Source organism: Equus caballus, chromosome 10 (genome assembly GCF_041296265.1).
Source record: "Equus caballus isolate H_3958 breed thoroughbred chromosome 10, TB-T2T, whole genome shotgun sequence".
Lineage (NCBI taxonomy): Eukaryota > Metazoa > Chordata > Mammalia > Perissodactyla > Equidae > Equus > Equus caballus.
In genome coordinates this window covers 63,835,758-63,860,912 of record NC_091693.1, presented here as the reverse complement: position 1 = coordinate 63,860,912, position 25,155 = coordinate 63,835,758, and the positions used below count along the sequence as shown (strand labels likewise).

Sequence of the window (25,155 nt, the reverse complement as noted above, 5' to 3'; positions counted from 1 at the left end):
GACCCAAATTGACTTCTTTGTGTCTCTATCACATTTTTCTTTCAATCTTTTGTTCCATCCCAGAGAATGTTGACATCCAGAAATGATGTCCCATACAGTGATCATTTAATCAGTTGACAATTTCATGGTGTAAGAAAATTTGCTTAATCACTTACCTATTCCAATATGCAAACTACCTTCTGATTTTTTTTTCTGTTCTTCTCATAAATGATTTTCATATAACATGCCAGAACACACAACACCTGTCTGTTAAGAACAGAATTACTAGGCTTTGATTCTTAGTACTGGTTCCTTCTTTTGGGTAAATATGAGAGTTGCTTTTGGTCTAATTACTCATACTTTTAAAATAACTAATTACTAATAATTTCAAGTAGGTATTATCTAGAATGGTTAATTAGGAATATTAGAAGGAAAAAACAATTTAAAAAATACAAAGACTACTATCCTATTTATATCTGACTGGAGCCTGGAGAATTTGTTTGACATTTCATACCCTGGTATCATACTCTTTGGTGAGGTATATCTCTTAGTCGTTGGATCATACTTATTTTTGTTTTGTTTTATTTTTAATTTTCAAGGCCTTGGGGGGATTTATATAACACTACTTCTTTATGATACATGCAGATTGTTGTTAATTATAAGACAAATACTAAAGAGATGATATAAATACAGATATATATATAGATATGTTAATATGTGCATCAATTATATTGTATTACATATAGATGCACATATTGATATAAACATTTGAAACTCCTCATCTTTAACTAGGCAAGCTGCTGCTTTTGCAGATTGTGATATATGAAAATGTTAATTTTACCAGTTAAGAGATATGGTCTCGTATAAACATTCAATTGTATTATCCTACTTTGATTCCTTGGGAACATTTTACAGAATATATCTTGTCCTAAACAGGATGTATCTCTCAAAGATCTGCTTCAAAAAGGCTATAAATTTAAAGGAAAGTCAGTGCTGGTTCAAAGAGCCGTGTTTGAGAGTATTGCTTAGAGGGGTAGGGGTAGGGTGAGTTGTCTATCAATGGAATGATGAGTCTGATCATATTTAAGTTCAACAGAATTGGATCTACGTTTGGAAACCAAAAATATTTGAGTAGACCAAATGTGTACCTTGGGTGTGATCTTTTCATTAATGTCATCTGCGTGCATGCATAGGTTGTGACACAGTTATGTACACAACACAAATTAAAATTGTACTAGTTGTGAAATTATAGAAATTAATGAGCTAAGGATTTCAAATGATTATTGAGTTCATTGATGAGTGATTTGTATATTAGATATGTGGCTGAATTAATGTACATGAAACTTTGAGAAGTCAAACTAATGTACATTACTTATTATTGAACTTCATTTAACCATGTTTTACACCATGTTAAACTTGTCTTCATAACGTCATTGTAAATGGAAATTACATTTGAAATGTAGAAAAGTAACATATACTAAGAAATAACATGTTTTCAAAGCTAAAGACTCAGAAATCCAATGTAGTACTTATTAATATTTTATTTTCTAGATTTTTCAAAGCATAGTTAAGAAGAACATTGGTTATTTTAGATATACAAAAGGAAAGAATTTCTCCAGCTAGTTTAAAATTTGAAAGAAATAATATTTCAGTAGGCCCTTCTATCCTTTTAGTCTTTTCTTCCTTTCTCTCTTTTCTTTTCCTCCTTCCTTTTTCTTTTTCTTCATCTTTCTGTCCCACCTTAACCTCCTTTACAGAGTCCTTCCTTTCTCCTGCCTCAGTAATCTGAAAAGTGTTTTTTCTAAGTAGTAAAGCATCTCCAATTGTAATTAAAGTTTTAAAGTTTACTTTTAGAAGCAGAGCTTTGCTAAAGGAAAAATACCTCTATTAGCTTACTTTTAAAATCCTTTTCATCATGATGAGGGTAATTATCTGTTACTTCTCAGAAGTTAGCCACAGCTAATTTCTGACTCTGAGTACATGTTTAAAGTAACTTAGAATCAGCTTGGGACAGTTCTGACGTCTGCTTATGTAATGCAGCATCCATACTCTTCGCTAGGTGTTCATTTTAGCTACAGATGCTTCATATAAAACAGGGTAGAGTAGCTTTCAAAAGGATCTACACATCAAAGTGTAACTTGAACTCTGGTTTTTACATTGCTTGAGGAGTTCTTAATGGAGTAGAACTAACAAATTTGCTTTTCTCCCAACACATCATTTTATAGTTTTAAGTAGTTTTATTACTTTGGAATGTTTGAACAACGTCCACATTAAGTATTATTGTAATTCATATTCTATGTGATAAGGAATGTTTCCTTTAATTATAATAAATTCTGGAGAATAATGATGCTGCTTCTGGAACAGTAATTAAAATTCCTTAAATAAAGCACTATATTTTAAGTTGGAATACCACATTCTTTCACTCATTTGTAGTTTGACTGATACCTATTCATGAGGCCAAGTTATCTTTTAAGACCTGATTCCTAAGAGGGCTTTGAAATAAGTGCAATGATTATAACTTGCTAGTGAATTCTTTGAAGCAGAATGCCTCTTGTTCAACTCCTTACCACAGTCTCTTTTCCATTTCTCATATGGATAAACTGTCACTTAAATTACGTAAGAATTAATCTTTGGCTGTATATGATCCTCTTAGAATCCTGTTTAAAAATCACCACGTCAGTGTACTAAATAACAAAACATTCATGCTATTTTAAAACTTCCATTATGGAAAAGAAACCTGTAATTTGCCTCACTGAATTGGTAGTATTGGATTATTATCTTGAAATAAAATACTCTTGGGATACATCAGCCTACCCTACAGACAGTGCTCTCTTCATATAGCGTGTTCCAAAAATTTGAATTTTTTGTGGACATATTATAAATGATAAAATTCCTAGGATAAGCCATGTAGTTAATAATGAAATTGAACTATGACAGCAGTGCTGTAAATCCTAATCTGCATTCATAGTATTGTTCCTTTACATTCCAGATCTAACTCAAGAATCTGCAAGAGGAAGAGTTCCTCTTACTGCAGAGTCACTTCTCCCCTTCAGGTCACAGCAGTGTGGGTGGGAATCCGAGGGTCCAAGCTAGTGAGGGAGAGTGGGAAGCTGAGGCGTTCCTTTGCCGCCCTGACCGGTGGAGAGGGTTCTGGGAAAGCCCAGAGGCAGCAGAGGTGAGCCCACAGTCGGGGCCACAGTTTATCAGTGAGGAGGCTTTTTATGATCTAGACACTGTATTTGGTAAGATAGATTACTTCCACTTCATATATAACCCTTTATTGAATTCTGTATCTATTTTAGTAAGCCTTCCTCCTTTTTAACTAGTGTTTTTTAATTTTGGAATTTTTTTGCTTCATTTTAAGTGTCAGAACATTAATTTTAAATGCGTTTTGGTGAAGAATTAAGGCAAAGTCATTTAAATTCCCACAGACTTTAAACTTTAAAATTGCCATGAATGCTATACAACTTTTTAAAACCTGTAATTTTTCTGAATTGATGAGCGCAGGAATATTTCTCTGATCCTTATTGTCAGGGGACTCTCAACCTCCTTTAAATTTAAAAAAAATTGCGGGAAATAATTTTTTTTAAACTCATGAAGCAAACATATAGTACAAATAGTTATAAATTAAACTGTGATGAATCTGAGCTATCACTTCAGAAGGGAATCCATATGAGGACTTTTTACGTTATGTTTTCTTTTTTCCTTTTTTGAGGAAGATTAGCCCTAAGCTAGCATCTGCCACCAATCCTCCTCTTTTTGCTGAGTAGGATTGGCCCTGAGCTAACAACGCCTGTGCCCATCTTCCTCTATTTTATATGTGGGACACCTGTCACAACATGGCTTGTTAAGTGGTATGTAGGTCTGTGCCTGGGATCCAAACCAGCAAACCCTGGGCCACTGAAGCAGAGTGCATTACCTTAACCACTATGCCACCAGACCGGCCCCTTTACATTACGTTTTCTTTTTAATAACAACTTTATTGAAGTATAGTTTTGATACCCTTTTAAAGTGTACTGTTCATTGATTTTTTTTTTTACAACATTCACAGAGTTGGTACACTCATCACTACTGTGTAATTCCAGAACATTTTTATCACCCCAAGGAGAAACCCCATACTGTGTTAGCTGTCACTCCTCATTCCCCCTCCCAACCCATGTCAACCACTATTCTACTTTCTGTCTCTATGGATTTGCCTATTCTGAACACTTTGTGTAAATGAAATGTTATAGTATATGGCATTTTGTGTCTGACTTCTTTCACTTGCATTATATTTCTGTGGCCTGTCAATGTTGTAGCATGTTTCAGTACATTCCCTTTTTTTTTTTTTTTTGCTTTTTCTCCCCAAATCACCCCAGTAGATAGTTGTATACTTTTAGTTGTGGGTCCTTCTAGTTGTAGCATGTGGGATGCTGCCTCAACATGGCCTGATGAGTGATGCCATGTCCGCACCCAGGATCTGAACTGGCGAAACCCTGGGCCGCTGAAGTGGAGTGCTCAAACTTAACCACTCAGCCACAGGGCTGGCCCCCAGTACATTCCTTTTTATGGCCAAGTAATATTCCATTGTGTGGAGATATATTTCATTTATTTATTCACCAGTTGATGGACATTTGGATTGTTTCTGCCTTTTGGCTATTATGAATAAACACTGCTGTGAACATCAGTGTATAAGTCTTTGTGTGGACATATATTTTCAGTTCTCTTGGCTAGATACTTAGGAGCGAAATTGCTGGGTTATGTGGTAATTCTGTCTTTTGAGGAACTGCCAAACTGTTTTCCAAAGCATCTGCACCGTTTCACATTCTCACAAGCAATGTATAAAGGTTCCAATTTGTTCATGTCTTTGCCAACACTTGTTACTTTCTATTATTTCCATTATAGCCATCTAATTTTGATTTCAATTTGCCCTTCCCTAGTTACTAATGATGTTAAACATCTTCTCATGTGCTTACTGGCCATTTGTATATCATCTTAGAAGAAATGTTTTTGAATCCTTCACTCATTTTTTAACTGAGTTGTCTTTTTATTGTTGAGTTGTAAAAGTTCCTTATATATTCTGGATACTAGTCCCTTATCAGATATATGATTTGCAAATATTTTCTCCCCATATTGTGGGTTTTCTTTTTTTTTCTTAAAGATTGGCTCTGAGCTAACATCTGTTGCCGATCTTTTTTTTTCTTCTTCTTCTCCCAAAGCCCGCGTCCCCCCCCCCCCCCCCGAGTACATAGTTGTATATTCTAGTTGTAGGTCCTTCTAGTTCTGCTGTGTGGGATCCTGCCTCAGCATGGCTTGATGAGCAGTGCTAGGTCTCTGCCTAGGAACTGAACTGGCAAAACCCTGGGCTGCCGAAGCAGAGGGTGTGAACTTAACCACTCAGCCATGGGGCTGACCTCTTCCTTTTTTTTAATTTTAATTTTTTTGAGGCAACATTGGTTTGTAACATAAATTTCGGATGTACATTATATTTTGATTTCTGCATAGACTACCTTGTGTTCACTACCCAAAGTCTAATTGCCATCCTTGAACATTCTCATGTGCCCTTTCACCCTCCCTTCTGGTAACTACCAATCTGTTCTCTGTATCTATGTGTTTGTTTGTTGTTGTTGTTTTAATCTTGCACATATGAATGAAATCATATGGTATTTGGCTTTTTCCCTCTGACCTATTTCATTTGGCTTTTGCCCTCTAGATCCATCCATGTTGCACGTGGCAAGATTTCATCTTTGTTATGGCAGAGTAGTATTCCACTGTGTATATACCACATTTTCCTTTCTTTTCTTTCTTTCTTTTTTTTTTCTTTGAGGAAGATTAGCCCTGAGCTAACTGCTGCCAATCCTCCTCTTTTTGCTGAGAAAGACTCACCCTGAGCTAACATCTGTGCCCTCTTTATACTTTATATGTGGGACGCCTACCACAGCATGGCTTGCCAAGCAGTGCCATTTCCGCACCCAGGATCTGAACTGGCAAACCCCGGGCCGCTGTAGCAGAACGTGAGCACTTAACCGCTGGGTGACTGGGCCGGCCTCATACCACATTTTCTTTATCCATTCATTCGTTATGGGTACTTAGATTGTTCCCAGGTCATGGCTATCGTGAGTATGCTGCAATAAACATAAGGGTGCATATATCTTTTGGAATTAGTGTTTTCGTGTTCTTTGGGTAAGTACCCAGAAGTGGAATAGTTAGATCATATGGTAGTTCTAGTCTTAATTTTTTGAGGAATCTCCATACTGTTTTCCATAGTGGGCTGCACCAGTTTGCACTCCCACCAGCACTGTACGAGGGTTCCGTTTTCTCCACATTCCTCTCCAATACTTGTTATTTCTTGTCTTTTTAATTTTTTTTTAAAGATTGGCACCTGAGCTAACAGCTGTTGCCAATCCTTTTCTTTTTAAATTCTTCTCCTCAAAGCCCCCCTGTACATAGTTGTATATTCTAGTTGTGAGTGCCTCTGGTTGTGCCTTGTAGGATGCCACCTCAGCATGGCCCGATGAGCGGTGCCATGTCTGCACCCAGGATCCGAACTGGTGAAACCGTGGGCCACCGAAGCCGAGTGCACAAACTTAACCACTCAGCCATGGGGCCGGCCCCTCTTGTCTTTTTAATTATAGCCACTCTGATCATATCTCATTGTAGTTTTGATTTGCATTTCCCTAATAGTCAGGGATGTTAAATATCTTTTCATGTGCCTGTTGGGTATTTGTATATCTTTGGAAAAATGTCTGTTCAGATCCTCTGCACCCTTTTTTTTTTTTTGAGGAAGATTAGCCCTGAGCTAACATCTGCTGCCAATCCTCCTCTTTTTCCTGAAGAAGACTTGCCCTGAGCTAACATCTGTGCCTCTCTTCCTCTATTTTATGTGGGATGCCTACCATAGCATGGCTTGGCAGGTGGTGTGTAGGTCCGCAGCTGGGATCCGAACTAGCGAACCCTGGGCCACCAAAGCAGAGTGTATGAACTTAACCACTGCACCACCTGGCCAGCCCCCTGCCCATTTTTTAAATGGGTTGTTTGTTTTTTGTTGTTGAGTTGTACAAGTTTTTTAATATATTTTTAATATTAACCCCTTATCAGATATATGATTTGCAAATACCTCTTCCCAGTTGTTAGGCTCTCTTTTTGTTTTGTTTTTGGTTTCCTTTGCCTTGCAGAAGCTTTTTAGTATGATGTAGTCCCATTTGTTTATTTTTTCTTCTGTTTCCCTTACCTGAGGAGACATGATATTCAAAAAGATACTGCTAAAACTCATGTTGAAATATTGACTAGGTTTTCTTCTAGGAGTTTTATGGTTTCAGGTGTTAGATTCAAGTCTTTAATCCATCTTGAGTTAGTTTTGTGTATGATGTAAGATTAATTTTTTTGCATGTATTCTCAACACCATTTATTCAGAAGGCTTTCCTTTCTCCATGTAGGTTTTTGGCTCATTTGTCAAAAATTAGCCATCCACAGATGTGTGGGTTTATTTCTGGGCTCTTGATTCTGTTCTGTTGATGTCTGTGTCTGCTTTTCTGCCAGTGCTGTTTTGCTTGCTATAGCTTTGTAGTATATTTTGAAATCGGGTTGTGATACCTGCAGCTTTGTTCTTTTCATTTTCTTGATGGTGTCTTTGAAGTACAGATTTTTAATTTTGATGAAGTCTAGCTTATTTTTTCTTTGGTTGCTTGTGCTTTCGGCTGGTGATATCTAAGAAACCATTGCCTAATCCAAAGCCATAAAGATTTCCTCCTGTGTTTTCTTCTAAGGACTTTATAGTGTTAACTACATTGCCTTTTTTCATATGTTCTTCAGAGTAGTCAAGTGCTGTGATTTTGAATTTCTTAATTAGCAGATTACTTCATCAGGGAGATCTGTAAAATATTTGTCACTTATTTTCTACTTCTAAAAAATTCTTAAGAATTTATGAAATCTGCTTTTGATGATACTTTGATGGGATAAATTTTTAAAAAATTATTAGTATGTCAGTAACAAAATTATCATCATTTCCATATTATAAACTCTGTTTAGCATTCATTGAAAAACCCACAGACTATGTTCAGAGGGCTTAGGCTCTTCCTAGAGCTTCACTGGCTCCTAATCCAGGTTTAGAAATACTGTTCTGGTAGATAAGATGCTTGACTAGACGTCAAGAGAACAGAAGTGCAGTTCTGAGGGCAGCACAGCCTGTCTTACTCAGATGTTTTCTTGTTGCTACTTTGATTTCTTTATTTGTACAGATTAAAAGCGATGCTTAATTATTTCATGTAAGTATACTGTAAAGGTTAAAATAATAGTCGATATATAAAAGTATCCTTTGATTCTTCAGTAGAAAACAGTTCATTCATTGATTATATCACTCTTGTATTAGCCTATCTTTTTAGTGTGGCTTTGGATAAAATTAGTAAAGATGTTTTAAAGCTCTTGTAGATCATGAAATTTCTGCTATGATTCCCTTGGTTTTGAAATTTTTGCAGAGAAACCGTAGAACAAGTAAAATAATTATTACTAAAAACGTCAATCCTAGCACTTTTATAGGAAGCTTTTCGTTTGGCCACTGTGTTGATAATTTCATACAAAAAATTTAAAAGCAATGTATAGCTTGTTTTATAAATTGGCTCGTAAACAGCATCAAATTGATCTCAATCTTGAGTAAGAGAGAAATAGTGCTTCCCTGTATCGTATTTTATTCAGTGAAAGGATATGAGGAAGACACAAACTGTTACCTGTGTTTGAAGAAAATTTCCCTTATTTATGTGACAAAATATATTTGGCATTGTCTAGACAAAATTATAATAAATATAACAATTTAAATAAGACAAAACATAAACTTCAAACCAGATGTGTGGATATAATTCTGATGGGTGCTTTCATTTAATCATAGTCTCAATTAAGACAGTACTGCTTTGAGGATTGTGTCCCTGACTATAATAATGACAGCTTTTCGAATGTTAATTATTATTTTTTAGTCTTGTCAGGAATATTAAAAGTGGACTTCAGACTCTGGTAGCATAACTACAGAAAGTGCTTATTTTCAAGTCTCCTATTTCCCTACATAAAGGATAAAAGTAGTCTGATTAAGTGACACAGACTCCCCCCACCCGCTCCCCTTCCTGTTCCCTCACTTCCCACCACGGAAAGGACTGTTTACTGTAAAGGTCTAAAAGCATTCATTTGAAATGGTCTGTTCTTTTTACTTAATGAGGTATTGTAATTGTGTATATTCTTAAGCTAATTTTAATATGAGACTTCTTTTGAAAAGCATGTGATGCAAAATTTGATATGCATGAATATATTTTAGGCCAAATATGCATGTGACAGTTTGAAGCACATCATGTGTCATTGTTGGTAAAGTCTGGCTGCATATCCTGTGTAAACCCCTGTTTTCTTTTTCTTTGTGCCACATATTTATTCTAATTAACAAGACTTCAAAGGGAACTGATGGTTGAATACCAGTTATTTTTCATTCTCTCTGTTACTGGTTCTGTAAATAGACTAACCTTTCTTTGGTTCCGTATTTAACAGTAGTTTGAAAAGGAGGGATGAAAAGGACTAATCATTGTTAAGCACCTCTTGCATTAGATGGTTCTTGTGTCTCATCTCATTTGATTATCGCAGCACTCATTCAAAGATATCTATTGTTCCCAGTTTTCAGATTCAGAAACAGACTCTCAAAGATTGACGTAGTTCGCCCCAGGTGCAGTCACTTCTGTTGAGTTGGGATTCCAGCTGAGCTTTTGCTAATTCCACTATAGTTGACATTCCAAGCTCTATGTGTTGAGCTCTTAGCCTACTTTTCTCCCCTTGTCCACTAATTTCTCACAGATAGTGTTACATTCCAGCTACCCTCTGAGTACTTGAGTGGAGGGGTCATATGAAAGGAAAGGGTTTGGACCGCACTCTGCCTGAAATGGCCTTATGTCTTTCTCTATTTTAAAAATATTAATGTATTTCAGGTTGGAAGCTTGAAGACCTTCTGTATTCCCCCCTTTGTTTTCATCCTCTTGAAACGCCTTGCTGATACATGACATTCTGCTACACTTAGCATGTTTGACTTTATACCTGCGAGTATATCTTCCACTCTTAGAAAATGAAAATATGTAACCAGTTATGGTTTCTTTGTTTCTATTTTTGTTTTTGCTCTAGCTGCCGAAAAAGTTTGAGTTAAATTTTGTGCCTAAGCTTTTGAATTTTCTCTCATAGCACTTTGTACATATTTCTGTAAACAGTTAACACTATATTACAATTATTTGTGTATGTGTACTTTATTCATCTTTGTATCCACCAACACAGTAAGACCTTAGTAAATGTTCACTAAATGTTTAAGGAATGAAGATTTCTGATATAATTTACCCCTGACCCTCTGGTCATTAGTCAGAGATCCTGGACCTGGGTACTACTATTGGGATAATTCTATCTAACCTACATATGTGTTAATAATTATTGTTGTTGTTATATGCATGCTTTTATTATAAGCAGTCTCAAATCCTTTCCTTTTTTCTTTCTTTTTTTCTTTTTTTTGGTGAGGAAGATTGGCCCTAAGCTAACATCTGTTGCCAGTCTTCCTCTTTTTGCTTGAGGAAGATTGTCACTGAGCTAACATCTGTGCCAGTCTTCCTCTGTTTTATGTGGGACGCCACCACAGCATAGCTTGACGAGCAGTGCTATGTTTGTGCCCAGGATCAGAACCTGCGAACCCCAGGCCAGCAAAGGGGAGCGTGTGAACTTAACGACTAGACCACGGGGCCAGCCCCTCAAATCTTTTTTTAACATAGTCAGGAAATTAATATTATTCATTGCAATTTGTTTATCTTTATATCCTTGTAATGCCTGTCATCACTGTTAATTGAATATCACAACTATGTGATTCTCTGAAGAATTACATTGTGGTTTTTTTTTTTTTACTAAGGATCTATAAGAAAAGTTTTATTGGTCATCACTGTCACCATTTTGGTAATAATGAAGCTTTTACTACTTACTTGTAAAACTTTTCAAAAATAATAAGTTCATGATTTTGAAATTGTATGCCAAGCAAAAATAGACTGATTTTGTTGGTGGGGTTTTTGATATTGGAGGTAGCTTTTGTACATAGACGGCATACTTAGAGTTATTTGTGTTTTATTAGAGTTGTAAATTGTAAAATCTAGTTTTTCTAATGCCTTTCAGTTAAATTTCTGCTAGTTATGTAATTTTTGTAGAAAAATGAAAGCAGTCTTTTTCACTTCTTTATTTCTATAATTCATCCTTTTCTAGATTTAATTCTTCTAAAACACAGTACTACTTACATAGTTAGTGAAACAATCAAATTATATTCTTTATTAATGATTAAATAGACATTGCTAATTCCAGTTATGGTTCAGAATAGGTTATTTTTAAAACACCTACAAATCTAACAGGTGAAATCCTTTGATATGCTTATGTAACTCTTCTAAATCAAATAAATTTTACTTCTAGGTGTGGAAATCAGTCATCCTGATTATTTCAGGGGATTTAAAAGCAAAGCATATGCACAGAGTAGCTGACGATATCAAAACTTGTTGCTACACCTGGAAAAATACAACATATGTGAAGTATCAATATGATAACTTGTTTCTTCAGCCCAACCAAGGAGAACAGAATGCCTGTCTCAGGCTCACTGGAGCAGATGATGCTATGGATTCAGTTGACAATGATTCAGGTTATTGGTGGGAGATCCTGACCGCAGGTGCCACTCCTCTGATGATTTTGTCCAAGCCATTTTAACAAAGTGTGCCCCTTGTCGTTATCAGGTTCTACTGCTGTATCAATAGGAGACCCCCAGCCTGCCCCTCCCCTTCCACTGCACCCCTCCCACCCCCAGCTTTTAATTAAGGCCATTTGTAAGTTTCAAAACCCAGTGAATCATTCTGCATCTACTGGATGCCTTTTAGGTTGTATCCTTGCTGAATTTTTATGTTGTTCTGTTTTATAACTTTTAATCACTTTGTTTCGCTGAATAGAATCTTCTTTTACTATCTGACAGGATTCTTCCTCCTCTTTATGGTCACTGACTCCATGGTCAATGAGCTAGATAGATACCCTTGTAGCTATAAATTGTCATTTTTAAGAAAACCGACATTTCTAATCCATATTATATGTTGATACAGTATATATAATCACTGTCATTTTTAACAAAACACACATTTCTAATCCATATTTTATGTTGTTACAGTATTAATGACCAAAACAACAAAATTAGCACTAATGCCATGTAGTGACAGGATGACTGCAAGATTAGAATATCTTCTTATAATCATAAATGTTTTCTATTATGGCTCAATACAAAATACATATCAGTAGTCAGTAAATTTCTGTTGAGTATCAGGTCACAGTAAGAACAGTCACAACACTTACTGAGCATTTACTTTGTGCTAGGCATTATTCTAAATGTTTTACATGAATTACCATGTGTAATCTTCACATGCAGTTGCAAGAAATAGTACAGAAAGATCTATGATATCCCTCACCCAGTTGCCCCCACTGGTGACTGCTTGTATAGCTGTTGCACCGTATCATTACCAAGAAATCGACATTGATACAATCCACAAACCTTAGCATATTTCATTGCGTTTGTTCCAACACAAGCTACCCTTTTATAGCCACAGCTTCCTACCTCACTTCCCCCCTCCCTAACCTCTGACAACAACTAATTTTTTCTGTTTCTAAAATTTAATCTTTTTTTTTTTTTTTTTGAGGAAGATTAGCCCTGACCTAACTACTGCCAATCCTTCTCTTTTTGCTGAGGAAGACTGGCCCTGAGCTAACATCCATGCCCGTCTTCCTCTACTTTATACATGGGACACCTACCACAGCATGGCTTTTGCCAAGTGGTGCCATGTCTTCACCCGGGATCCGAACTGGCGAACCGTGGGCAGCTGAGAAGCGAAATGTGTGAACTTTGCTGCGCCACTGGACTGGCCCCTAAAATTTAATCATTTACTAATGTTATATAAATGGAATCATTCCATATGTAACTTTTTGAAATTGACTATTTTCATGCAGCATAATTCCCTTGAGCTCCATACAAGTTGTTGCATGTATTAGTGGGATTTTTGTTTTGTTTTGTTTTATTGCTGAGCAGTATTCACTATGTACCTGTTGAAAGACATTGGGATCGTTTCCAGTTTTGGGATATTAGAAGTAACGCTGCTATGAACATTTGTGTGCAAGTTTTTTTGAGAACATAAGTTTGCATTTCTCTTAAAATACTCAGGAGTACAATTCCTGGGTCATATGGTAGATGCATGTTTAGTTTTATAAGAAACTACCATACTTTTTCCAGAGAGGTTATATGATTTTACATTTGTACCAACAATGTATGAGTGATATAGTTTCTCCACCTGCTCACTGGCATTTGGTATTGTTACTGTTTTTTATTTTAGACGTTCTGGTAGGTGTGTAGTGATATTGCATTGTGGTATTGCACTTTACATTTCCTTAATGGCTAATGATGTGTCAAACATGTTTTTATATGCTTATTTTTCATCCGTGTTTCCTTTTGGTGAGATGTCTGTCTGTGTCTTTTGTCCATTTTCTAATTGAATTCTTTGCTTTTTTTTGACTCTTAAATTTTTAGAGTTCTTTATGTATTCTAGGTACAAGACTTTTGTTGGATATGTGATTTACAGATATTCTCACCTAGTCTGTGGCTTGTCTTTTCATCTTCTTCATAGGATCTCTTGCAGAGGCATACATTTTTTATTTTGATGAGGTCCAATTTATGAGTATTTCCTTTTATGGATCTTGCTTTAGGTGTTAAATTCTAGACTAATATTGAATTTAGTCCTAAAATGACTTTGCCTTTTTTTCCCCTTGCTGTATAAATAAATGTTAGAACATAACGTTGAATTTCATGCTCTTGGACCTTTTAGCATCCGGACAAGTGGACTTAGAGAAAATAGATTGAAACTAAAAGGATATAAAACTTGAGTCTGCTAAATTGGGATAGTATTCAGTTAAAATATCCATTACATTGTTCTGAAATTGTTGCTGATGGTGTTAGTGTGGTTTAGGGTGTGTGTGAGTGATCGTGTGTACCGTAATTGCTCTGTGCATGTATTTTATCATCTGAGAAGCTCTGCGATGTAGATCTTATCTCCATTTACACTTGTGCGTGTGTGCACATACATAGATAGTTGTTCCTGTTTTACAGTTGAGGAGACTGAAGTCCAGGAAAGTTCAGTAATTCTGCACATGGTCCTATAATGAATGAGCGAACCTGGACTTAAAGCCCGTTCTTTTTGGCTCTGAAGCCTACACTGTTAACAGCTGCACTGCGTCTTTTGTTGCATTGTGTACCTTGTGTAACTCTCAAGAATCAAACCTGATCTTAGTGATGCGGTTCCGCCTGTTACCCTTCAAGTCCGTATGTTGTCTGATTTTCAAACTGCTGCAGTAAGTCAGCATTTCTTGTTTTATCAGCTTGAGCGCTAACCTATTTGGTTAGCCTGTTTGGCTGTATTGGAAATAGACCTTTTCTCTGTATTTTGTTTCTTAGATATAAACTTAATAAAATCATGATCATCCTCCAGTTTACACTATTGTTGTAACATCGTCTTTTAAGAATTTGTGTCACTCTTGAACTGTCAGTTTAAGAAAATATATTCCCTAAAATTTTATAAATTTAACTTAAAATTTTTACAAATTTGATTCCTCTGCTTCTGTTCAAAGTATCTCTGAGGTAAATGAGCAATATAGCTCTTCCGTATAGGACAAAGTTATTGTTCGTTGGTGAGGGTGCATGAGTAGAGGAGGGATGGGGAGCAGCCAGCCAGGAGCACCCCAACTTTGTATTCTATTTGGTATAGTGAAGAAATGACTAACATATATATTTTAAAATGTAACAAAGGCAGTTTCAAAGATGACTTTACCAAGTCATATTATTTCTCATGAGAGAGTAACGCTGTTTCTTGGAAGTCCCTGAAATGGTTTACATATTTACAAATAATGACTAAGTAAGTATTGTGCTGTATTGCTTTTCTAGTGGCTTTCTTGTCTGTCAGACTAAGATTCAGATTACTGTGAATATTGTTAGCATAGTCTGGTTTCATGTATACTAAATCAAAGTTCACAGAATTCATGTTCCCGGAGCTTTTCGTATTTTTAAAATTCTCACTATATTCAAAAGAAAGATAGCGGTTTAGTACTTCCTTGCATAATTTAGTCTTTGCTTAACTCCAACTTAGACTTAATGAGATCTGCACGAAATTTGCATGAACCTATCATCCATTCTCATTGCCCTTCAGAACTTCTGTAGAGTATTTGAATGCGTGAGCTATCTGTGGAGGGCTTTTGTTTTAAGGGTAGATAACCCCCAAAATTGAGTATTTTCCATAATCTTTGGTGTGACTTACTCAGACACTTAATTGCTCTTTTCTAGAATACTAAATTTTTAAGAATAAGAATATTTGGGGCCGGCCCGGTGGCACAGCCATTAAGTGCGAACCTTCTGCTTTGGCGGCCCGAGGTTCGCCGGTTCGGATCCCAGGTGTGGACATTGCACTGCTTGGCAATCCACGCTGTGATAGGCATCCCACATATAAAGTAGAGGAAGATGGACATGGATGTTAGCTCAGGGCCAGTCTTCCTCAGCAAAAAGAGGAGAATTGGCAGCGGATGTTAGGGCTAATCCTCCTCCTCAAAAAAAAAATAAGAATATAAGTTTTTAAGGGCATTGTAATAAATATTAAACAAAATGTTTGTTAGATTTTTGATTGAGATGTATTGGGTCTTCATCTTTTAAAATAAGGTTTTTGTTGTATGAGAAACAGCACTTTACTTTGAGGAGAGTTTTCTTGGTTACCATTCTAAAGGATTTACCTAGAACATGTTAATAATACTGAGGCTTCTTCCTTCCCCCCAAGCAAATAACATCATTACAAAAGTTTTTGAAGTTATATCTTTGTTATAACTCCTCAGATTTGGGAGAGTGGAAAAAAGAGAGGTACAGAGAAATTCTAGGCCATTCTTCTAGGAATGGGGGTAGAGAATATCTGTTTTTTAATATGTAGCTAAGACTACTTGGCCTTTCCTGTTTAGCGTATTGTTTTCAGGTTATTGTATTATATATTATATTCCTATACCTCAGCCACCTCACAATTCTGTCACTAAGTAGGAGGTGAATGAATCTTAAGATTTCTTTGACTTTGCTGTAAACCTTGGTATTTTCAGAATAGACTATGACTGATACATTTTAAGTTTTTTTTTTTTTAATTGGGTCTACAGTCCTGACTCTTTTTCTGCTTACCCAGACCCAGTTGTCATCACACAGGCTGGCATTATTCAGACAGCCTTTCACTGGTCAACCTAATAGTTAGCTCGCTGGTCAGCCTGATGTTACCTCTCAGCCAAGTCATCGCACACAGTGCTGCTTTCCATTAGCCTTCAGAAAAAGCCTCTTTCATCACGTCACTTCCTTTGCTAAAAAGTCTTAACAGCTTCCTCATTGTCTGGAAGATAGAAAGCCCTAAGTGGGTGGTGGCTGTTTTAAATTATTACTACAGTCCCCTATTCATTTCTTTCCTCTCCGAACTCTCCTAACTCTTCTTATCTTCACATAGTTAATCCTTGGTTGTGCATGATACCATTCTCAGTTTGGTCTTGTGTGAAAAGTATGAGCTTCCTAAATTGAAGGCTATCAATCATACTTTAATAAAATAATCCCTAAAGAGTTCAGTTAGCGAAATGCATTACATTATCTTCTGTGCATATGAATTATCAAGATTTTAGGGGGCCAGCCAGGTGGTATAGAGGTTAAGTTCAGTGCGCTCTGCTTCGGCAGCCTGAGGTTCGTGAGTTTGGTTCCTAGGCATGGGCCTACATCGCTCATCAAACCATGCTGTGGCAGTGACCCACATACAAAATATAGGAATGTTAGCTCAGGGCCAATCTTCCTCACCCGCCCCCCCCCCCCAAAAAAAAAAAAAAAAACAAAAAAAGATTTTAGTTTCTACAGGTTTTTTTTTCCATACTTGGCCACAGACAACTGTATTATTGGAGTACCATTTTTAACTTCTAATAGGTATCCACTGAGTATACACTGTAAGGAGGAAAGGTAGCTCACATGCTTTTACACCATGTCAGTGTTTTCTTACATTTTAGTTTATGTCCACACTTAAAACTAGATTATTTTTTACCAAATCGGTGACAGTTATATCAAAGAAGTTGAGGTATTAAAAAAGAGACAAACTTGTCTTTAATGGCCAGGTATTTGAAATCATTTTCTTATGAAATATGAGACATTATTCTGTTCTTCTAAGTTGTTATGATTTTTGACTCTTGGAAGCTTAAAATAAAAACTTAACATCTTAAAATGAAATAACAGTTGAAGAGCGTTTTTATTCTCTTTCACATTTATTTGTTTATTTCCTCTGTGCGTAGTGCAGTTCTTCTGCTATTCTCACCACAAACTTAAGAAATATGGAAATTCCCAAATTTCCAAAGAAACTGGGTGCGAGATCAGAGAGCTTATGAACTGTAGTGCTGTTCACAGACTGGCTGATGCCAGCGCCTCCTAACTCTGCAGTGCTGAGGCTGCCGTCATTGCTGTCGTGCTCCTATACAGGTAGTTTAGGAAAGTGAAACAATTTTAAAAGTGGGTAAAACACTGAAATTATTAGCAGTAAATTATGACATAGTGCTGATAACAATTGTCAGAGGAAATGCTGTATCTACTATTTTTAAAATTTTCAAACATAGAAAAGTTAAAATACTAAAATACTAAGACCCTTCACCTAGATTCTCCAGTAATGGACATTTTTCCACATTGACTCTCCTTTCTCTCTCTCAACTGTTGGAAGATCAGTTTCAGACATCTTGGTAGCTTATCTCTACTTGAGCCTGAATTTCTTAAAAATAAGAATATTGTCCTTGTAACTATTATCACACCTAAGAAATTTGACATTAATTCAGTAACGTTATCTGTTATGCATTCCATGTTTCCCCAGTTATTCCAAAAATGTCTTTTATAGCTGATTTTCATTTTGTAATTTCCTTCTCCAATACAGTATTCAGTCAAGGTTTATTCTTTTGTATTTAGTTGTTATATCTTGCCAATCTTTTTTAATCTTTTTGTGTTGTTTTTTCATGTCTTTGACTTTTTTGAAGAGTCCAGGCCAGTTGTCTTTAGAATGGCACGCATTCCGAATCTGATTGTTTCTTCTTGATTAGATTTACTTGAGTTTATGTTAAGTGTTTTTGGCAATAATATGATATTTGTGATGATGTTTGCTTCTGATTACACTATATTAGAAGGCATCTAATGCCAGCTTTAAATTTCTGATCTATTAATTTTCAATTCTCAGCACTGAAGACCTAATTGTTTGAATTCTTTTTTCACTTTTCAAATAGACAACGACCGAACGCCCTTTCATTCAGAAGCTTTTTCGACCTGTGGCTGCAGATGGACAACTGCATACGCTGGGCGATCTCCTCAGAGAAGTCTGTCCTTCTGCACTTGCTCCTGAAGGTAATATAATCTGCAACATTAACACATTTCTTTCATTTCTCTTTGTTCCTGAGATAACATAAGCATTCTGGACTTAAAAATAATATTTACTGATTACTTCAGGAAATATTTTCATTATTTTGTAGGGAAAAATCTTTTAAAACAGAAGCACCTTATATTTAATTTATTATTTTGGAAATTGTTGACACTAACAAAATAAGGAATGGATTCTCTTTGGCAAAATAAAATATACCATTTTTAAATTACCCTCTCATCACATCTCTGGTACCCTGAGTCTTTCATTTGTGAGTTCAGTTCTGGTAAATATTTTAAATCTTGCATTGTATTTCTTCATTCTAAAGGAACAAGAGATGGTAAAAAAAAAAAATTCTTACCTTTTGTTGCTATTTTAAGTATAAAATATTGAATAGTGGATATGTATATTATTTCAGTTCTCTACTACTTTCTGATGTTTTACTCAGCATTTTTCTCTTAGGCTTTGAAATGTCACAGGTCCAGTCAAGAACTTGTCCTGTTTCATAGTCCTCATTTTGTAGCTTAGTTTAAAATTGTTTTCCAGTAGGCAAAGGAAAAATATAAAAATTGCTGAATTCTGTTTTCTTAATTGAAACATGAGGAACACTAAGAAAATGCAGAAACAGTAAGAAAAAAATACGCCGCAGTCCCATAACTCGTAGAGACCACTGTTGACACATGCACACGCATATGTACACTTGAATATTTGAGAGGGGTGTGTGTGTATTTATAAAATCATATGTCCTGCTGCTTTTTTTACCTAACATAATATGAGCATATTTTTAATCATTAAAAATTCTTTAAGGGCCAGCCCCAAGGACCTAGCGGTTAAATTTGGTGCACTCTACTTCAGTAGCCTGGGTTCAGTTCCCAGGCATGGACCTACACCACTTGTTTGTTAGTGGCCATGCTGTTGTGGCATCCTCACATACAAAAAGAGGAAAATTGGCAGTGGATGTTAGCTAAGGGCGAATCTTCCTTGGCATAAAAAAAAAAATTTCTTTTACAGCTATTTTTTTTAAATAGCACTAAGTTCCTTCATATCCATGTACCATCATTTGATCATCACTCTATTATTGAAAGACTTATAATCCTAATCCTATTAATTGATTACTAACCTCTGGGGGAAATATCAGTGGCATATTACTGTATTTGTTAATATATGGTATTTATTATGCAGTCATGTGCCACATAACAAACAATGTTTCAGTCAATGACAGACCGCATATGCAACAGTGGTCCCGTAAAGTTAGTACCATAGAGCCTAGGTGCATAGTAGGCTATGCCATCTAGGTTTGTGTAAGTACACACAATGATGTTCGCACAAGACAAAACTGCCTATCAGCACATTTCTCTGAATGTATCCCTGTCATTAAGTGACATGTGATTGTATAGAAAAAAAATTCAAAACTTGCTACTTTTTTAAATCCTTTATGGAAAGAAGTAAGTCGTTAATAAATATAAAATTAATACTTTAGGGGCTGGCCCTGTGGCCGAGTGGTTAAGTTTGCATGCTCCGCTTCGGCGGCCCAGGGTTTTCCAAGTTCAAATCCTGGGCGCAGACATGGCACCACTCATCAAGCCATGCTGAGGCGGCGTCCCACACAGCACAGCTAGAAGGACCTATAACTAGAGTATATGGCTATGTACCGGGGGGCTTTGGGGAGAAAAAAAATAAAATCTTTAAAATTAATACTTTAATAGATAATATTCTGTTTCTTATTAACATATTCTAAATGGGGTGATTGCAGTATTATTTACATGACTTGAAACTATATCTCACAGTTCAAGAAGCATGCAGTATCTAAAGAAATGGTTTGCCTAATAAATAGTAATAGAAACAGAGTGGGATTGGGGGGAATGTTGATATGTCAGCCTAAATGACTAAACAAAAAATATGGAGCTGAAAACATATGTCAGTTGATCTGCGAATACGACTATTTTCTTTAATCAAATATGCTTGCCTTTCCTGGCATTGCTGTGTGATCTAGCTTTTCTCTATGCACACAGGCTCAATAGGAGGGGTGAAGAGGGGTATCCAAAATACCGTCAGAACCAGCAGAAGGGATTGATGCCAAAGATCATTGACCACTGCCCAAAATTACTGAGCTTGAACAGGTTTCATTGATTTAAGAGGTTATCAGCATATTTTATGAGGTCTTACTGAGTCCTTTGTCGTCCCTGTACTCTACTAGACTGTAGTCAAGATTTTTGATAGTGTCTTACACGTCCTTGTGTCTCTAGTGCTAGGGTAAATGTTCACTCAATCTTCCGATTACTGAACTCTTTCTTTGTGTCTCTACTTAAAATATTATTTATGATCATTAAATTGTGGCATAATTAGCATTGTTGATTATAATACTATTGTAGAATCTTAATTTATCTTTGTTGCTGTTTAATTTTAGCTTTTAGTAAGAGTTTCAGTTAAATAATTTATTTGGCAACTCAGTGGTTTTTATTTTTAATAATTTGTAGAGTTCTGCAGCCATCACCATGGTCTAGTTTTAGAACATTTCGGTCACCTCAAAAGTTCCCTTGTGCTTGCTTGCAGCCAGTTTCTGCTCCCACTGCCAAGTGTAGACAACTACTGGTCTGCTTGGTGTCTCTGTAATTTGCCTCTTTTGGGTATTTCACATAAATGGAATAAAAAAAATTGCAAATGGTTTTTCACCCTGCATATTTTTGGGTTTCATCCATGTTGTAGCATGTATCAGCAGTTTGTTCCTTTTTGTTGCTATATAGTATTCCATTGGGTGTATAGATCACATTTTGTTTATTCATCCACCAATTGACGGGCACTTGGATTGTTTCTAGCTTTTCACCTTTATGAATAATGCTGCTATAATATTTGCAAGCCTTTGTGTGGGCATATGTTTTCATTTTTCTTGGATAGATTCCTAGGAGTGGAATGGCTGGGCCATATGATAAGTTTGTATTTAATATTTTTAAGAAACTGCTAAACTTTTACAAACTGGCTGTGCCGTTTTACAGTCCTGTGAGCGATATATGTGGGTTCTAGTTTCTTAACATCCTCACAAGCATATGTTTTTTGTCTTAACTATAGCCATCCTGGTGGTTGTGTAGTGGTATCTCATGGTGGTTTTAATTCTTATTTCGCTAATGTCTAATGATGTTGAGTGTGTTTTCATGTGCTTATTGTTTCTGGATATATTTGATGATATATCTATTAAAATCCTTTTCTTTCTTTTTTTCAGACTGTCTTTTTATTACTAATTATGAGAGTTGTTTATATATTCTGGATACAAGTCCTTTATCAGACATATGATTTGCAGTTATTTTCTTCTAGCCTGTGACTTGTCTTTTCGTTTTCTTTTGCAGTGTGAAAGTATTTAATTTTGATGATGTCCTATTTATCAAGGTTTTTTAATGTGTTGTGTTCAGTTAAATAAAATCTTTTTTTGTTTTATATTGTTCCAAAATCAAAAAGTATATAAAGGAATTTAGTGAAAAGTCTCTCACTCAGCTTCTATCCACCAAACCCTAATCCAGCTCTCCTTTCCAGAAACACCCAGTGTTGCCGTTTTCCTGTTTGTCCTTACACAGATAGTAAGGTCAACTTTTTATTTTTGAATTCAAGTTACAGATATTTTGAGTGGGAAATTCCCAGCAACTTTTATTGATTCCTGAATAATCTTACTGTTCAGTTCATTTTCTCCATGCTGTAAGTGTTTGTTTAATCTATTTAACGTCTATTTTGCTACATTCTTAAGGATTTGGGAATATAGACTAGTTTTTCCATTTGAAGTGTAATTAAGAGATTAATCATTTTTATTGCTAACAGAAATGGGACCCACAAGCCTTGTACCTACCCCACTGTAAGCACTGGCTTTCAGTTATTCATTTCTCTGTACTGTATTTTTATCCCTTTTTGAGTACTTTGTAGTATCTTAAAGAACTTTGAAAAACTGCTTTTATCAATTGGGTCATTGAAATTTAAACTAAAGCTTAATATTCAAATTGCTACCTCTCTGTTCTTTTCTTAGATATGTTTTTGGTGTTTGGTTTTTGTTTTTTTTTTTCTGGTAAGGAAGATTAGCCCTGAGCTAACATCTGTTGCCAATCTTCTTCCTTTTGCTTGAGGAAGATTGTCAGTGAGCTAATATCTGTGCCAATCTTCCTTAAGTTATTTATTTATTTTTTCGTATGTGGGACACTGCCATTGTATGGCTTGCTGAGCAGTGTGGAGGTCCACACCTGGGATCTGACCCCGCAAACCCTGGGCTGACAAAGCAGAGCATGTGAACTTGACTGCTGTGCCACTGGGCCAGCCCCTGGTGTTTGTTTTTGTGTTTTGCTGAGGACTGTTATTCCTGAGCTAACATCTGTTGCCAATCTCCCTCTTTTTTTCTTGAGGAAGATTATCTCTGATCTAACATCTGTACCAGTCTTCCTCTATTTTATACGTGGGTCACCACCACAGCAGGGCTGACAAGTCGTGTAGGTGTGTGCCCAGGATCCAAACCCGTGAACCCAGGCCGCCGAAGCGGAGTGTGCCAAATTTAACCATTAGGCCCTGGAGCTGGACCCTCATAGATATTTTTTGACCATCTACTTTCAAAAACATTATGTCATTTAAAATTTACTTCTTTATAAGATCTTTGACTATTGAAAGAGAACATCACAATGGAACTCAAAACCTTTCAAGAAAACTGCTCTACCGTAATGATCTATCCGCCAATCAGCAGCATAACTGTCAACAAAAACACAGAATGAAAAGAGAAAACTTACTAGAGGAGAGCGGGAAGCAATTGGTTGGGTGTTAATTTTGTGTTTGACATCTTTAAAGAATCATATAACTGTAGAACCGTAGAGTTAATTTAGTTCAGTCTCAATTTTTTAGATTTGTCAAAAGTCTCTTAGCTACTTAATTGCAGAAACTGGGTTTAGAACTCCAGTCTCCATCTGCTGGTCCATTGTTTTTTCCACTTTACTGTGCTACCATTTGTTTGCATTTTCACTTTTGCAACCTTTGAACTTCTTTGTTTAGTTTAAAATAACATTCTGAAATGTTTTCTTTTTCCTAACTCTTTATTCTGTGGTTTGTGTTTTAGTACCTAATCTTGCCTTTATAGTATTTTGTGATATTATCTTAGCCCGGACTTCTACTTTTGTTATTTTAGATTTCCTGGATTATATAATTCCGGTCACTCTTCTCGTTGAATTTATTAAAAGGGTAGCTGTGACGTTCAGGCATGTAGATGGAAAGCAGTCATGTGCTTTGAGCTGATACACTCTGTCGGAACGCACCTGCATGCTCTCTTGCCATTCCTGCACCCGGATCACAACAGTACTTAGAAGATTAACATGGGCCTGCACAAGAGTGGCATGCAAATTTGTGTGGCTTTTTATTGTTTTTATTTTTTATTGCTTTTATTTTATTTTTATTGTTTTAAAGACTCTTTATTCTCTCCTAAATTTTGGTGTGCTGTATCTACCTGCACATCTATTCCTGAAGAAGACACACTGTCATTTCCCTTGCATTTTTTTGAAGCGAGGGCTGTGAGGTGGCCAGCCACTCACAACTCTGATCCACAAACCTGCCTCTTAGGTGATTTCAGATACTGTACGTGGTTATCTTTGTGTGCCAGACTGCTTCCTACCCAAACGGTCACGTGCTTATATTGATCGGAGAACACACACATACCACACACCCTTCATTGAAATGATATAAATAGCACCTATACTTTTGATGGTAACTTCCACACCAGGAGGAGGCCACATTTCTAACACTAGTATCTCATCTGGAAAAACTTGTATTTGCCTCTTCCTTTTGTCACCTCATACTGGAAAATAACTGTCATTTCAGGATCTCTGGTGAGTATCCAAAACATCAAGTCACTGTTTCAGTAAAGAACTGTTTATTGTCGGCTCAGTACACCTGTGGTATTGTCAAACATGAAGCATTTTGAAACACCTGCACCCAACTTAAGTTGAAAGCGAAAGACGTTAAGATTGGGTGTGTATGGATAAGAACTGGCTGTCATCACATGATAAAAAGAGAAAGTACTTCATAAAAGTTATGTGGCACCATTGTCTACTACTCCTTGCAACAAGTGATTCATGCATGAAAGAATTTTAGCTTATTTCATCATATGAAAGTAGAATGTGCTAATATTTATGAAGACGTGCTTTAGGTCATTGTTCTTGTGGAGTAATTAATGATGAGCTGCTGTGCTTGTTTCTTTTTTTGTTTTGTTTTGTTTTCTAAGTGGCTAGAGGAGTTAGCCAAGTTAGAGGGAACCAGGAATAACCAAAGGTGAGCTCAGCTAAATTTTTCCTGTGGTGTTAGCTGCAGTTAAAATGACTCAGCTAAGCTTCTGTACCAGACCTGAAGTAAAATATTTTTTTCTTTGTTCATTAAAAACAACATACCAAAACCCAAAAATTTACAACCTTATCTTTTTCTTTGTTTGTTTTGAGGAAGATTAGCCATGAGCTAACATCTGTGGCCAATCCTCCTCTTTTTGCTGAGGAAGACTGGCCCTGAGCTAACATCTGTGCCCATCTTTCTCTACTTTATATGTGAGACGCCTGCCACAGCATAGCTTGCCAAGCAGTACCACCTCCGCACCTGGGATCCGAACCCACGAACCCCGGGCCACCAAAGCGAAACATGCGCACTTAACCGCTGCACAACCAGGCCGGCCCCTGAAACTGTATCTTTTATTCTTTTACTTTGG

At 36.3% G+C, this 25,155-nt stretch overlaps 1 protein-coding gene across 16 annotated transcripts in view; it reads left to right on the top strand.

Moving 5' to 3' along the window:
• Nucleotides 1-25,155, top strand: part of ATG5 (autophagy related 5) — a 122,118-nt gene that overhangs the window by 84,041 nt on the left and 12,922 nt on the right. For all 16 annotated transcript variants that reach the window (XM_070223607.1, XM_001503938.5, XM_070223613.1 and 13 more), the window contains one exon: nt 18,322-18,439. In XM_070223607.1, coding sequence (XP_070079708.1) covers nt 18,322-18,439 — 118 coding nt within the window. The remainder of the gene's footprint in view (nt 1-18,321; nt 18,440-25,155) is intronic.